The following is a 15,849-nucleotide window of genomic DNA, read 5'->3' as shown; positions in this document are numbered from 1 at the left end:
AGCCCACAAGCCACAACTACTGAGCCCGCATGCTGCAACTACTGAAGCCTGCGCGCCTCTAGCCCGTGCTCCGCGACAAGAGAAGCTACCGCAATGAGAAGCCTGCGCACTGCAACAAAGAGTAGCCCCTGCTCGACGCGACCAGAGAAACCTGTGCGCAGCAACCAAGACCCAACACAGCCAAAAATAAATAAATAAATAAATTTATTCGGAAAAAGAGAGAGAGAGAGAAGGGCTCTGGAATCAAACTGCTTAGTTTCAAATCCTGGTGCCATCACTTCCCAGCCAGGTGAGCTCAAACAGGTTACTTAATCCTTTTAAGCAGCAGTTTCCTTTCCCTGAAAATGGAAACAGTTACTGTATCTATTTAATGGACCATGAAAGGAGTTAGTGTTCATACAGTGGTAAGCATACTGACTAGCACTCATATATGTTAGCTTATAATAATAAAATGAAGAAGAACCTATGTCATAATGTGCAGGTACAGAGACACTAAAAGCAGATTTTTTTTCCAAAAGGGAATGGTAATAACCAACGTAAAGTTAGAATAGTCACAGTACTGTTTGAAGAAACAACACTAGCATCCAGGCCAAATAAAACACGTCAACAATGTCAGATAAAAATTAAACCAAAAGAAAAAGAGAAGCTCTTTCAACAGCACAAATATGGAAATAAAAATATTAGAGACTAGTCTAATAACCTAACAGGCTACTACTTATACTGAAAGATTAAACAGCAAAATGCCGCTCCAACTGAGAACTAACGTGAGGTTCTCAACCTCCTAGAGCTACATCAAATGTCGTAGCCATTACCATAACTAGTTGGCTTAACAAAATTTTTTTTTTTTTTTTTTTTTTTGCGGTACGCGGGCCTCTCACTGCCGCGGCCTCTCCCGTTGCGGAGCACAGGCTCCGGACGTGCAGGCTCAGCGGCCATGGCTCACGGGCCCAGCCACTCCGCGGCATGTGGGATCTTCCCGGACCAGGGCACGAACCCATGTCCCCTGCATTGGCAAGCAGACTCGCAACCACCGCGCCACCAGGGAAGCCCCCCAAAATATTTTTTAATGATGTTCAGGAATAGGAGATAATTTCCTTGATCTTAGTAAAACGACAAGCTACTGTGTTACAAACGAAGTTTTACCAGCTTCTCCAGGATCGTCCTCCCGTAACATAACAGCACTGAGAGTTACATCCTCTGTTACACTGTGGGGCTCTGTATTTGTGAAGAGCCCTGCACGCTGTGATGAGAATGCAGCGGCCCAATTACTGTCATCCAGATTAGTTACCTGAAAAAATAAAAGGAAGATACAGAAAAGTAATGTGGTTATTGCTGCTGAGTGAATGAAGACTTTAATACTATTAAAACCTTTTAAAGACCATAGGTATGTGTTTTTCACTTTTAAAAGAGAGCCATGGGGCCATTTTATTAAGGAAATCATGGCTTTTTTTTTTTTGGCCATGCCATGAGGCATGTGGGATCTTAGTTCCCCGACCAGGGATTGAACCTGCACCCCCTGCGCTGGGAGCTTGGAGTCTTTACCACTGGACCGCCAAGGAAGTCCTGGTGGGTTTTTTTTCAAAAAAGGCAGTATATTCCTTCTTTTTTTAATTAATTTATTTATTTTTGGCTGCGCTGGGTCTTCCTTGCTGCGCACAGGCTTTCTCTAGTTGCGGTGAGCGGGGGCTACTCTTCGTTGCGGTGCGCGGGCTTCTCATTGTGGTGGCTTCTCTTGTTGCAGAGCACAGGCTCTAGGCGCATGGGTTTCAGTAGTTGTGGCATGCGGGCTCAGTAGTTGTGGCTCACGGGCTCAGTCGTTGTGGGCTCTAGAGCACACGCTCAGTAGTTGTGGTGCACGGACTTAGTTGCTCCACAGCAAGTGGGATCTTCTGGAACCAGGGATCAAACCCATGTCCCCTGTATCGGCAGGCAGATTCTTAACCACTGCACCACCAGGGAAGTCCCAGTCCCAGCTTTTTAGTTTTCTTCTTTGTACTACTCCATACTTTAAAACAAAAAGCCAATAAAGATTCCATTTTGTAATATTTAAGCTGATATTAATAAGTAAACTAATATCAGCTTTAGTTCTATTGCTCTAGGACTAGTTCAAATCAATTTTTTAATTTTGGGAAATAGTACAGGATGAACGATCCAGTTTCTACAACAAATAAATGGTAAAGAAAAAAAGAATGATGGAGGAACTTATAGATTAAAATACTTAGGAGACATACCAAGCAAATGCAATGTGTTGAGCTTGTTTGGATTCTGATTTGAGCAAACCGACAACTGGGCTTCCCTGGTGGCGCAGTGGTTGAGAGTGTGCCTGCTGTTGCAGGGGACACGGGTTCGTGCCCCGGTCCGGGGGGGGATCCCACATGCCGCGGAGCAGCTGGGCCCGGGAGCCGTGGCCGCTGGGCCTGCACGTCCAGAGCCTGTGCTCCGCAATAGGAGAGGCCACAATTGTGAGAAGCCCGCGTACCGTAATAAAAAAAAAAAAAATTGACATAACTGAAGAAGTATGAACACTTAATGAAATACGTATTGTAATGGGAAAAGTACACATAAAATGGCTATTTGAAATCATAAAGGAATTACTCTGTGTGTGTGTAGGGAGGGGTTAGATGTGTTAACAATATTGTACTTACGTTAAAGAAAGCATCCTTATGTTTCAGAGATACCTACTGAAGTATTTATGGATAAAATGGTATGAAACCTGGGAACTATAATGTGGGAGAAATGCTTGTGGGTATAGATGAAACATGATCAGCCATATGCCGATAACTGTTGAAGGTGGGCAATAAATACATGGAGGCTTACTCTACTATTGTATTTTTGGACATATTAAAAAATAGTAATAAAAAGCTTTTTTAAATTTATCTTTACTTAAAATCTAGGCATGAGCAACAATAAAAATGTACCTTTAAATCAGTCTCCCCAAGGAAAAATGCTAAAGATGGGTGCTGAGGCCCTATATATTAGTGAGGTAGTAACTATGGGCTGAGGAGACCTTAGCTGCAGCTACTGAAGACTGATTGATAGCTTACTCCCTTCTGGATACTAATCATCATTATCATAAAGATCAAACTGAAAATCTTACACAGCAGTGATATCCTGCATTCAGAAAAATACTTTGGTCCATAACCAAATCTTGGCAGGTAGACACATGGTAAAATCAACATAGCAAATAACTGTACTTCCTTCAGGGCTATCTAAGACCACGTCTCACAGCTGATATTAAAATTGGCAAAACAGGGACTTCCCTCGTGGTCCAGTGGTAAAGAATCCGCCTTCCAATGCAGGGGATGTGGGTTTAATCCCTGGTCAGGGAACTAAGATCCCACATGCCACAGGGCAACTAAGCCCATGCACCACAACTATTGAGCTCTCGCACCTCAACTAGACAGCCCGCACGCCACAACTACAGAGCCCACGCACCCTGGAGCCCACGCACCACAACTAGAGAGAGAAAACCCGTGTGCCACACCTAGAGAGAGAAAACCCGCGCGCCGTAACAAAGCGACCACGCGCCGTAACGAAAAGATCCCGCATGCCCCAACAAAAATCCCGTGTGCCCCAATTAAGACCCAAAACAGCCAAAACAATAAGGAAAATATTCAAAAATAAAATAAAATAGGCAAAACAAATCAAGACAATATCTTTGACTACAAAGTAATTTCCAAACATTTTGTAATAATCAATACATATTTACTCTATCCTGGCCTTTAAAAGAGTAACAATTTTACTATTAATCTTGCAGTTCTGAAGCAGTAAATAATAAAACTCATTTTCTTTTGCTTAAACCCAGAAGCAGTCAATTCACTCATGTTTTTAAGAGGAATAAGAATAAACATTGCCAAAATAAACCAGTTTCATAAGCAAAGTAAAACTGTTCAATGACTAGATCACTGTTAGATATTAACACTCTAAAAATTCATAAGACTGTAATAAACATTGCTAAGATGGATTTAACCTTCTAAGACAAGGAGAGGTTTAACATGCAAAACCTCTTTTTAATAAGCACAGAGCCAAATAAAGAGCCATTTTTATCTTGTTTTTGGAACTAAATGGGCCATAATACTCTACTACTCCAACAAAAGTCTTCCATTTTCTTCTTCTCAGTTAGACACAATTCTTTCTTTTTCTATAGGGTATTTTAAGCACCTAGGTCAAGTCATTCTGTATCACAGTTTATAAGACATTTCTTTTGCTATTTTAAATATTGTACCATAGTGATTCCTAAAGAGTGTCTCATCTACTTCTCCCAAAATTTTCTCTTGTCTTTCCTTTAATGCTTTGTCCTCCTTCCTTATGACAGTCTTCATTGATTACTCCTGGCTTCCTTCTCTTCTATGCTTCTTGGGCTCAGCTTTTATACCAGTAGCAACCAATCAGAATTGATTTATTCTGATCAGCAAACTGTCAGATTAACACATTTTGTAGACAACTAACTGCCGCTGGTGCCACAGCTTCCACCTATGACATGAGTATGCTTAAGGGTCTCAGTTTTCTGAAAGTCTTTCTAATCAAAACCTGATTTCAATTAACATAACCAAATTACTTTATGACAAATAAGACTTCAATTCTCATTAAAAGCTTTTAAGCTAAATATCTTACGTTAATAAAAAGGAAGAAAATTTCAGCTCCATCTTTCTACATACCATAGACAGATTTCCCAAGAACCCTGAAGACTGTGTAAGCCGAGGAGACCTCCCTCCAGTTCCAAGAATGCAGAAAACATCTGGCTGCCTTAGTAAGCTTCGGTTTGTTGGAGTAACTACTAGGAAGAGGTTAGTAAAAAGAATTCGAAATGAGTGAGCCTTGATCATGGAAGAAAACAAGCAAACAAACAATAAAGAATACTTTTCACTTTTCAATTATTTAGATTCTAACCAAATAAATACTTTCAATATTAACATTTCCACCATATGAAGATTCAACTTATTTTTCTAAACATGAATTTTTGGTACTACTGAGCCCACCAAGAAAAACTTTACTGCAAACAGAGATGATTTCATTATAGCACAACTGAGCATAAAAAAAGGGACACAAATGAGTCCATGAATTTGCCAAATTCTAATTTTATAAAGCATACTATAGTATAGAGGACATGGGCCCTGGAGTAAGCAGATTATGGTTCGAATTTTGGTTCCATTACTTACATACTTACCTAGCTATGTTATCTGGGTTAATCAACTTCTCTAAGTCTCACATTCAGTCTTGGCAAAATAGAGATAATACCTATGTCATAGTTAGTATGCATTTATGTAAAGAACAGTGACTTACACATGGTAAGAGTTCAACAAATAGTAACTGCAATCATTATTATTTGTTCTTAATTAGAGATAATTTATAAAATATAATATATATTATGGTATTAGTTGCTATTATTATCATTATTAAATGCTTTAAAAGCAAAAAAAAAAAATCTTACAAGGTTGTCTAAATGAGCTGGGAGTTCGGGGGATAACCTGGTTTCTTGGTGTAGTATTAGCAAAAATTTCATCTTGGGATGCCCGAACTACAGGAAAAGTTAAGAAAAGTTTTTCATGTAGAAAAGACACCATCAAAGATAGAGTGAACCATATTTACACTATACAAAATATGTGAATACATTTTTCAAGGGCAAAGTATCTTATGGCTACCACATTTTCTATGCAAAGAGTAAATAATTCCCTCTCCCCTTTAAATTCTCAGTTATCAGTCTTAGGTTACTACACATTGAACTAAAAGTTGTTAGTCAGATTTCAAATAATAAAAAAAATCTAATCTCAGCAGAAGCGAACCACAGTATGATGGTTAGCAGTAAAATGGAACATCCTTATTTTCAGGGAAACATGAATCTCACTGAATTTCAGCATTATACTTACAAAATAACACATCTGGGAAGTTTAAAAAAAAAACAAACCTAAAACTAATGTCCATAGCATTTTATTATTATAGCTAGTGTTTAATATCTCTCATAAAAAGAAAAGTCTATAATCCTGATTCCGAACATGCTGCAATTTTTATAATCATGCTTAAAATGCAAAGGATACTTAAAACTCTTTTTTGAGCACTCTGTTTTCGTGCAGTCCGAGTCACCTCTGCCTCCCGGATCACAGGAGATGCCATCTCTCCAAAGCCACTCCTAAAATGGCATAATCAAGCTCATGTGAATGAAATGAGAATGTAGCATTTGCAAAAAAATTTTATCATCATGATTGGACCAAAGGATCCTAAGTCAGTCAAGATGCAGATCATCCCAGTAGCCAAGTCTTTGATATTTTTGTTGACAATGCCCCTATGGCTCCAAATCCTGCTTATCCCTCAAAGTCCTGCTCAAATTTTACCTGCACAAAGACTTCTATAACTTTCTAATACTTACTTGTTATTTTCTCCTATGGAATTATTTTAACACGTGGAATCTAAATCTATATTATAACACTGTTTTAGATAACTGCTTCATGAAGGTAAACCTTTCCTCTTTGGATTGAGGTCCCTAAAACTGCAGGAACTCTTAAAAGGATCTTCTGTAGTTTCCAAAATACTTCAAACCATGGATACCACTATTTAAGTTGGTGACTTGGGAGGCTAAGTAAAAAAGAAATCTAGTAAATTGGAGAGAAATGATCCTTCAAGTTCCTTCTCCCCAGACTACACTAAGGGTGTCTCCTGTCTCAGCACTACTGTAGTCACAATGCCCCTGTCATTCTCTGCCCAAAGTCTAGAAAATAAATTGTGTGAATTAAGACGCCTGTATCTTAAGACAAGAATTTAATATGCATTTCCTCCACTTGAAAATCTTCAGATACTATCTCTGGCCTACAGAATCAAGTCCAAATTTCCTAGCATGGTTTTTACAATCTGACCCCAGCTTACCAGTTCAGCCTTATATTCAGCCAAAACATCACTCCATACAAACATACACTGCACGTGACCATTCAGCTACGCTTTCATATCCTTACACCTTTGTACATGTTGCTTCTTTTACAGAGGCCTACATTTGCCCCCTTGGTCTACCTGGTGAATACTTACTCATCAAACAGCCTCCTGGAGTCTAGAGACACACAGATCCAGGTTGGCAACTTGGTTCTTCTATTTGTTAGCTTCCTAACTGACCAAGTTCCTTAACCTTTTTTAGCCCCAATGTTAGGTGTAAAAAGAGGATCACAGTAGCTATCCTCACAGGATTGTTAGAAAGATTAAATTAGCTAATAATATATTTAAAGCGTTTAAGTTACTCAGTGTAGGCTACTGCTACTATTCAAACACCAACTAGAAAGTATTCTCCTTTGAGAGGTCTTCCTGATACCTCCCATGACAGGGAGACTTCATTGCTCCCCAATTCTTTTCCCACAGAGCAGTACAAAACACTTATCACTCCGTACTGCTCGGCTGTCTCCTCCACTACACATTCCCCCGAGGCCAAAAACCTTGAATAACTCATCTTTAACGCAGATGTCTGGCATAGTGCCAGGGTCATAGAAAGAACTCAATAACTATCTGGTGCTGGAACCTGTAATCAGAAAGTCTGGGCTGAGATCCCTGTTCCATCACTGACTGGCTCTGTGATCTACGGCAGGTCACTCAGCATCTCGAATGCCGGGCCACCTCCTACCACGCCCAACCCAGGAGCGAAAAATGTTGCGCCAAAGTGAGTAGATGGCAGAGCCGCCGTGGGAACCAGGAGATTATCATTAGCCGTATCCCTTCCCGACCCAAGCGGCCTTTCTCCCATCAGCTGCAGTCCCCCCAGCCCGGAAAAGGAGTCCTAGGGTCAGCACCCGGGCCCTCGTCGGCTTCCTCTGGGAGTCGGATTTCACCTGTTTCGTTCCTCCAACACCCTGAAGGGACAAGTGTCCGGGCTCGGCCGTCACCACCAGAACTGACCTGTCCATGGCTATAGCCTTCTCCCACCGAGAACCTTGCAAACTCAGTCCCAGTTTAACCGCCGCGTTTCAGCCTTCCCGCTCTCCGGAAGCAAATCCTTTGACCCGGAAGCACGTCCTCGCTAAGCCGCTGTAGAAAAAAGAAGCGAGAGGCGGGAGGGGAGAAGGAACAACTTTCCCATTCGGCGCATGCGCAACTTCTTCAGCCCGCCGCCGTTTGTCCGGTCTGCGCAGGTGCAAAGGTGTGCCGGCGGTTGACGTCACTGGGCGGGGCGGGGCAGGACCGGGGCGGGGCAGGAGTGTTTCGCCTCGCTGTGCGGCCGCCCCTTTGCTTGACTGGCATTTATGGGCGTGGTCCAGGCCCCTGGATTATCCTGCTGGGATACTTGATGTATATTGATAGTCTAGAAAAATGTGAAGTCATTTCCTGGTATTCTCTGTCAGAAACAGCCTGGACCTGGAATTCTGACGTGCAGTCTCTGCGCTACACCTCGGGGGTCCCTGTCTCTCTTACTGTACTCACCTTGTTTGAACTGTAGTATAAACCCCCTACAGTTTTTGAAATTGTTTTCCATAATGGCTATTTGTTCTTTACTTAGTATTTTTCCCTATTAAGGAGAAAAGATCACCTGTCTTAAAAAAGCATAAAAGATGTTGGTATTGCCCTCTATTTCAAAATGCAGGATAGGCAAAAAGAATATTCTGGCCCTGAAGGGATCAGTCGAAGTTTTGCCTTAGGCATTTACATTCCACTCTAATCCTGGGAAATGTCATTCTAGGAAGGCTTCTTCATAGCTAATTTCTGCTGAGACGACGTGGGGTTTTGAAGAAACGTGGCTTTGGGCTCCATCTAGGCTCGAAACCCCTGCGCTGCAGATTCCTCATCTGTAGAACAGAGGTAACGCCTTTATCGAAGAGTTGTTAGGAGGATTAAAACAAAATGTTAGGGCTTCTCTGGTGGCGCAGTGGTTGAGAGTCCGTCTGCCAATGCGAGGAACACGGGTTCGTGCCCCGGTGCAGGAGGATGCCACATGCCGTGGAGCAGCTGGGCCTGTGAGCCAATGGCCGCTGAGCCTCAGTGTTTGGAGCCTGTGTGCGAGCGGCTGGGCCCGTGAGCCATGGCCGCTGAGCCTGCGTGTCCGGAGCCTGTGTGCCGCAACGAGAGAGGCCACAACAGTGAGAGGCCCACGTACCGCAAAAAATTTTTTAAAAACCGAGATGTCAGATGTGCACTGCACATAGTACTCATCGAAATGTTAATTTTCTCCTCCTCCAATAAATACTTGGGTCTCACTCTAGTGCACTCTCATTTTTCCCATATCCTAATTTTCTTGTACAGAAGAACACTTTTCTCTTATGGAAAATGAAATGTGGTCTTAATGGTTTTTGTCAGTGCCAGAGGCAGGTTTATTCAAAATATGAGCCAGTGTTTCAGGTTCTTGCCATGTGTCCCCTGGCAAGTGAATTCCAAAGCGTTTTATTCATGTAATGTACTTGAAGTGATTGACCTTAAGGCACACAATAAAAGTGAAGAGCAGCTTTGGGCAAAGGATTAGCTTAGTGTTCAGTTCATATGCAAAGAGGGAACACTTGTTAAAAAGTGCACTGGGGTTCACTTTTGAAACAATCGACTAGTAGGTATAAACACCATACCGAAACTGCACAACTCGGATGGAATTCGAACCCAGCCAGAACTCAGACTGGGACTTGAACCCACTTTTTTTTTTTTTTTTTTTCCGGTATGCGGGCCTCGCACTGTTGTGGCCTCTCCCGTTGCGGAGCACAGGCTCCGGACGCGCGGGCCCAGCGGCCATGGCTCACGGGCCCAGCCGCTCCGCAGCATGTGGGATCCTCCCGGACCGGGGCACAAACTCGTGTCCCCTGCATCGCCAGGCGGACTCTCAACCACTGCGCCACCAGGGAAGCCCTTGAACCCACTTTTAATTGAAATCCGACACCTGGTCTCAGGACTTAATGAAGCTCAGGGTCTTTATGTCTCGTTACAGAAAGAATTCAGTGAGAGACAAAGTGATAGGTAAGGAGTGGATTTATTTAGAGAGACACACATTCCATAGACAGAATGCAGTCCACCTCAAAAGGCGAGAGTGAGCCCCGAAATATGGGGTGGTTAGTTTATGACTGAGTCTCCTTTTGTTCTCCATATAAAGTAGCTCAGTGGTTATAATCCTGAAGAATCCTTTATTCAACCATTCACAAATAATTATCAAGTGTCAATTATGTACCAGGCACTGTGCTTGTAGCTGGGAGATATTGACTGGGGAAAAGGACATTTGCTGATTAAAAAAAAAAATCATGTAAACTTACCTATTCAAATATACATAATTGATCGCAAACTTGGAATACATAAATATTTTAGATCACCATTATAGTCACCAAATAAAATTTGGCGTTTATTTTTTTTCCTTTGGTTGTGCTGTGGCTTGTGAGATCTTAAGTCCCTGTGGAGTCAACCAGTGGACCTCCAGGGAATTCCTTGGCCATTATTTTCTTAAAATATTCATACTTAAAACCTGTTATGAGGTAAAACCGTTAGATCTCGTAAATTGATATTAGGGCTTGATTGGCAATGTTTTATTCTTTTTCTTTTCCTTTTTGATGTCGACCAGCTCTTTCAGCTCTTTTATTTATTTATTTTAAAAAATTGTGATGACATATATATCACATAAAATTTACCATTTTAGCCATTTCCACGTGTGCAGTTCAGTGGCATTAGGTACATTTCACATTATTGTGCAAGGAAATATTTTAGCCTTAAACATAGAACCAAATTATAAACCAAAATAAATCCAAAATTATTTTTTATTTAATTTGGCTTCCTGCTCAAGATGCATCAGATCTTGGTAGTCAGAATAAAATGCTGACACACATTTCATGCATAAGTAGCAGTGATATTGTAAAGCAGTTATACATCAGTGATGGGAAGGAAAACAGAGCTTTGAATGGATTTTAGGGGGAATCTGCAAGATATGAGTTTGGTCCGGAGAGATCAGGGAGCAAAAAAGATAGAAAAAATGTTAAATTTGAAGAAGAAGAAGCTCATGAATCAGGGGAGTAAAAAAATATTTAAGTGTGGAGCGTAAACCTTGTGTGCCCTCGAAGATTCAGATGTGTTATCGGAACCTCACATATAGGAGAAATGCTAATGGAAGGACTCCCTGAGACATTGATAGAAGTCTAGGAAAGGATGTGGTCGTGGTGGTGATAGCACGAAGCTACTGATTGAGTACATTATGTCTTTTCCGTTATGACATTTTTTGCCGGGGGTGGGGTGGGGTTAGTATCTGGTTTGAAGGAAAATGCTTTACCTTGAGGTCAAATGGGGTCAAAGTTTAAATACGGAGCTTAGTTGACCCTTGTGTGTCTATCTTGCCTGTAAAGCAGAGAGTGTAGTGTAGTGTAGTGTGGTGGGTAGGGTCTTGTCAGTTCATATTTGATGAGTTATTTCACCTCTTTACACTTCAGTTTCCTCTTCTGCAAAACTGAGATAAGAGTACTGTCCTCAGAAGTTTGTACTCGTGATTAAATATTATTTACGTAGCAATTTTTTTTTTTTACATCTTTATTGGAGTATAATTATGTAGCAATTTGAGAGGTGACACAGAACACAGACTCCTTGGGTTGAATCCTGGCTCCTCCACTTACTCAGTGGAGCCTTGAACAAACTACCTCTCTGTTTCCGTATAACATAAATGATAGTACTTACCTGAGAAATTTATCGTGAGGATTAAATGAGTTTACACAGACAAATCACTTAGAACAGCGTTTGGTCTATAATAATAAACATAGACTAATATTATAATGCACCACGTATAGTAAATATTTAGTATGTGTTTGCTCTTTTGTTCAGTTCCAAGAAGACAGGGACCATATCTGTTTTATTCATCTCTACCTTTTGTCACTTTGTAGGTGCTCAAATTTTTTTGAATGAGTGGGTCATTTCCAATCAATACAACTGCATTCAATTCCTCAACAAATATTCTAATAAGAATATCTACATTTATATACTCAGACTGAATTTATTTTCATTTATATTATATTCTATCATATACAGATACCTCACAGTACTCTCTACCACTTCAAAAGAGTTGTCATCTCAGTTTTGTGGAGCTTAAAAACAGGAAGAACTCTTGAATAATTTATATGTTATAGCTTCTCCTCTTAATCCTTTCAAATTTTGTTCAATGTGAAGAGGAAAACAGAATGGTGAAATGTAAAACTTCGTAATTTCAAGTTACTCTGTTATTGCTAAATTGTGATTTAAACAGTGATGTCTGGGAGATTTCTAACATGAAATCATAAATATGTTATTGCTTATTAGAATTCTGACAGTAAGGGTGAGCTCAATACAGTTTTCACTGCAGCTTGTGCTTCTAGTGTTGAAAGCATAGAGCAGTCAGTGACATTTTTAAGGTGGTAGTGAATTTGCTGACAAAAAGTTTGCTGGACAAATAAATCAATGGCAGTGACTCTTTACAGACATCTTAGGCGTCATCAATAGTGAACATGATCTTGGGGGCGATCAAAAAACTAAAATCGTTAATCCCTGTTGATACAGGACATGCTCCAGCTAAACGAAACTATTATTGCAGCTTCTGCATTTTGCTTTGCTGTTTTCGCATACTTCTCTGCTTGGCATAGAAATTCTGTAAATCAAATACGCACTCGCACTCCTGATGAATGATTTCTTAGGGCCTTTGAGACAGCATTGCTTTGTTCTCTTTTCTCTAAATAGCATGATTTATACTCTACTTAGCTTTTAATATGAAGAGAAGGTAGCTAGCATGAACCTGACCCCATAAATTCGACTGGCTAAGAAAAGTCACATTAAAAATTGTTTTTCTTATAATGGTCTTACTTCTGACTGAGCCCTCATCCTCCCTGGTTTGGTGGGTTGAAGGCAGGAAATTCAACCTCACACATCACAGAGGGTCTTTCCTCTTCTCTAGGGTTCGCATAAGAATCCATGCGGTGGCTTCTATGGTGCTAAGAACACAGATAATGGCATTCAGCCTTCAGTCCACTTTACCAAATGCAGGTCATTGTCCAGGTCTCTGTGTCTGACAGTCAGAAAGATGCTGCATACCCAGTGAGTTGGAAGAGGGTAGGGAGGGGTTAAAAGAACACAGCGAAAACAAACACATCATTATCTAAATGAAAACCTTTTCAGAAACAATATAACAAGTAATTTAAAAACTTGAATGGATCCCATATATGTACAGTTATCTTTTTCTGTAAGTAAATATCTTCTAATTAGATCATCTATGAAAATGTATGCTATAAATCTGTTCTTTAACAACAACACAATTTTCAAGAGGTTATTTATTTATTTATTTATTGGCCATGCTGTGCGGCATGCGGAATCTTAGTTCCCCAACCAGGGGTCCAACCTGTGTCCCCTGCATTGGGAGTGCAGAGTCTTAACCACTGGACCGCCAGGGAAGCCCCAAGGGGTTATTTTAATGATTGAAAATGTAGTATATTTAGTTTGTAAATACTTTGAGGATATTTTGAGCTACAAACATATTGACATATAAGAGCCAACTATGCAGGTTCTATAAATAGAAGAGCATTTAAAAGCATAAAATGATATAATGTAAGTATTGGCAGTGCACTATAATGCCAAGAAAAACCTGCGTCTGTCTTGAACACTGCCCTTGAAACTTGTTAGGAAGCTGGAGTCTGTGCCGTGAAAGGGCATTAGGTACGTCTGTGCTTAGAAATCTGTCCTGGCTTCCTATTTGCAATTTTTAAAAGATTGAGTTTAATCTCAGGAAACTGCCTGCCATCCTAGGGGAGTCCTTCTGCTTCTTTGTCCTTCACAAGATCAACTGAAGTTCTTCAGCTGTGTAAGAAGATTGAATTTCAGGTCACAGAAGAAAGTTAAACTCCTTTTGCTTTTTGAATGATGACTTATTTTTTTCTGATTTAGCTATGAAGTTATTACTTAATTACTTAATTTTTTAAAAAATTATTTTTTACTTAAAGATAGCATAAGAATGTTAGGGAAAAAGAAATAATTCAAAAGTCATCCATATTACTATGGCTAGGACAGTTATTTTTGTTATAGCACATTATTCCCCCATATGTTGATATTCATATTTTACATATAGCAATGAGATTCATATAGCTTTTAAAATTTATATTCCAGAAACTGTTATTTACTTGACACTGACAATGAGGAATTCTCTATGCCTTTATGATCCTGTTTTGTTTTCCCACAGCTGTATTTTTGCTATTCTTCCCTTATCTACTCAGATCCCCCTAACTCTAACTTCCTCAACCCTCCCCTCCTCTAAAACCATGTTAACAACCTGGGATGTATTTTTCAGTACCTTTCCCAGGCTCATGTAACACACACACACAAACGTAACACAATCCTTCCATGTATTTTGCTTTGTTCACTTTAAATACCTCATAGAAATCCCTCTAAATCAACCATTAAAAATCAAACTTGGATTGCCCTGGTGGCGCAGTGGTTAACAATCGCCTGCCAGTGCAGGGGACACGGGTTCGAGCCCTCGTCTGGGAAGATCCCACATACCGCGGAGCAACTAAGCCTGTGCGCCACAACTACTGAGCCTGTGCTCTAGAGCCTGTGAGACACAACTACTGAAGCCCACGTGCCTAGAGCCCGTGCTCCGCAACAAGAGAAGCCAGTGCAATGAGAAACCCTTGCACCGCAACAAAGAGTAGCCCCTGCTTGCAGCAACGAAGACCCAACGCAGCCAAAAATAAATAAATAATTAATTAAAAAAACAAAAATCAAACTTTTTTTTTTGCCTTGTAGGGTCTTAGTTTCCCGACCAGGGATTGAACTCTGGCCTTCTGCAGTGAGAGCAGCGAGTCAACCACTGGACTGCCAGGGAATCCCCTCAAACTCATTTTTAATGGCTGCATAATATTCTATGTTATGAATGCATCATAATTTATTTAATCATTCTTTTGATGGTCATTCACCCTATTTCTGTTTTTCTACTACACTGTAGCAGTAAAGTACATATATATATATACTTTTATTTCTTTGGTGTAGCTATCAGGAGTAGGATATAGCTGGGTCAAATAAGCCCACTTTGACTTTCAATAGGTAATGGCAGATAGCAAATTAAAATTTTTGCTTACCAAAGGCTCTACAAGGCACATTTCCATCAGCAATATATGACTCCTTTCTTGCCCTCTAACCTCTCTTCTGGGCTTGTAGTGTTATCTCTTTGCAAATTTTCCCCGTGTGTTGGGTTCTTTGGTATATTGTTTTGCATCTCTCTGTCTACAAGTTAGTTTGAGCATTTTTTTTTTAATGTTTATGGGCCATTTGAATTTGCTCTCCTCGGAACTGCCTAGTAATATCTTTTGCCCATTTTTCTTTTGGATTGTTTCGTCTCAATTCTTAAGAACATTTTGTATTTTATAGATATTAACCCTATATATTTTGTTATATTTTCCCACATGAACTTTGTAATATATTTTGTCAAATTTTAAATCTATAAATTCTTTAATTTCATTATCTTAATTTAAATATATAAAATATTTTTAGTATATTTATTTATTGGCTGCTTCAGGTCTTAGTTGCGGCATGCAGGATCTTTCGTTGTGGTGTGTGGGCTCTTTGTTGTGGTGCACGGGCTCCTCTCTAGTTGTGGTGCGCGGGCTTAGTTGCCCCCTGGCACGTGGGATCTTAGTTCCCCAACCAGGGATCGAACTGGCGTCCCCTGCATTGCAAGACGGATTCTTAACCACTGGACCGACCACCAGGGAAGTCCCATAAATATATAAAATATTTTAATTAAAAAATAGCTTTTTAGTTTCTTAAATTGGCTAAGCAAATCTCCCCTATCTCTAGACTACGCTTCCAGTCTGTTAGATTTCTTTTTGTTTTACTTTATATTTAATTTAAAAAATTTAATATATATGGAATTTGCTTTTTGTGCGATATAGGGGTTGCACTTTCATTTTCTTCAAATGG

The 15,849-nt window shown here is 40.2% G+C and overlaps 1 protein-coding gene across 2 annotated transcripts in view; it reads right to left on the bottom strand.

Moving 5' to 3' along the window:
• NUP107 (nucleoporin 107) overlaps positions 1–8,002 on the bottom strand; it is a 44,590-nt gene extending 36,588 nt beyond the window's left edge. The window contains exons 1-5 of one of the 2 annotated variants that reach the window (XM_022571586.2): positions 7,870–8,002; positions 6,036–6,127; positions 5,432–5,518; positions 4,659–4,774; positions 1,144–1,288 (exon numbers count right to left, since the gene is read on the bottom strand). In XM_022571586.2, the coding sequence (XP_022427294.1) occupies positions 1,144–1,288; positions 4,659–4,774; positions 5,432–5,518; positions 6,036–6,127; positions 7,870–7,877 (448 nt within the window). In that variant the 5' untranslated portion in view covers positions 7,878–8,002. Of the gene's footprint in view, positions 1–1,143; positions 1,289–4,658; positions 4,778–5,431; positions 5,519–6,035; positions 6,128–7,869 lie in introns of both variants that reach the window. The other variant, XM_022571585.2, reaches the window with a different exon arrangement.
• Between the last annotated feature and the right edge of the window lie 7,847 nt (positions 8,003–15,849).

This window comes from Delphinapterus leucas, chromosome 11, assembly GCF_059928025.1.
Source record: "Delphinapterus leucas isolate spDelLeu-1000000601 "Yukka" chromosome 11, BTC_Dleu_Yukka2, whole genome shotgun sequence".
Taxonomy (NCBI): domain Eukaryota; kingdom Metazoa; phylum Chordata; class Mammalia; order Artiodactyla; family Monodontidae; genus Delphinapterus; species Delphinapterus leucas.
Note: the sequence above shows the minus strand (reverse complement) of the source record. Positions and strands in the feature narration are given on the sequence as shown.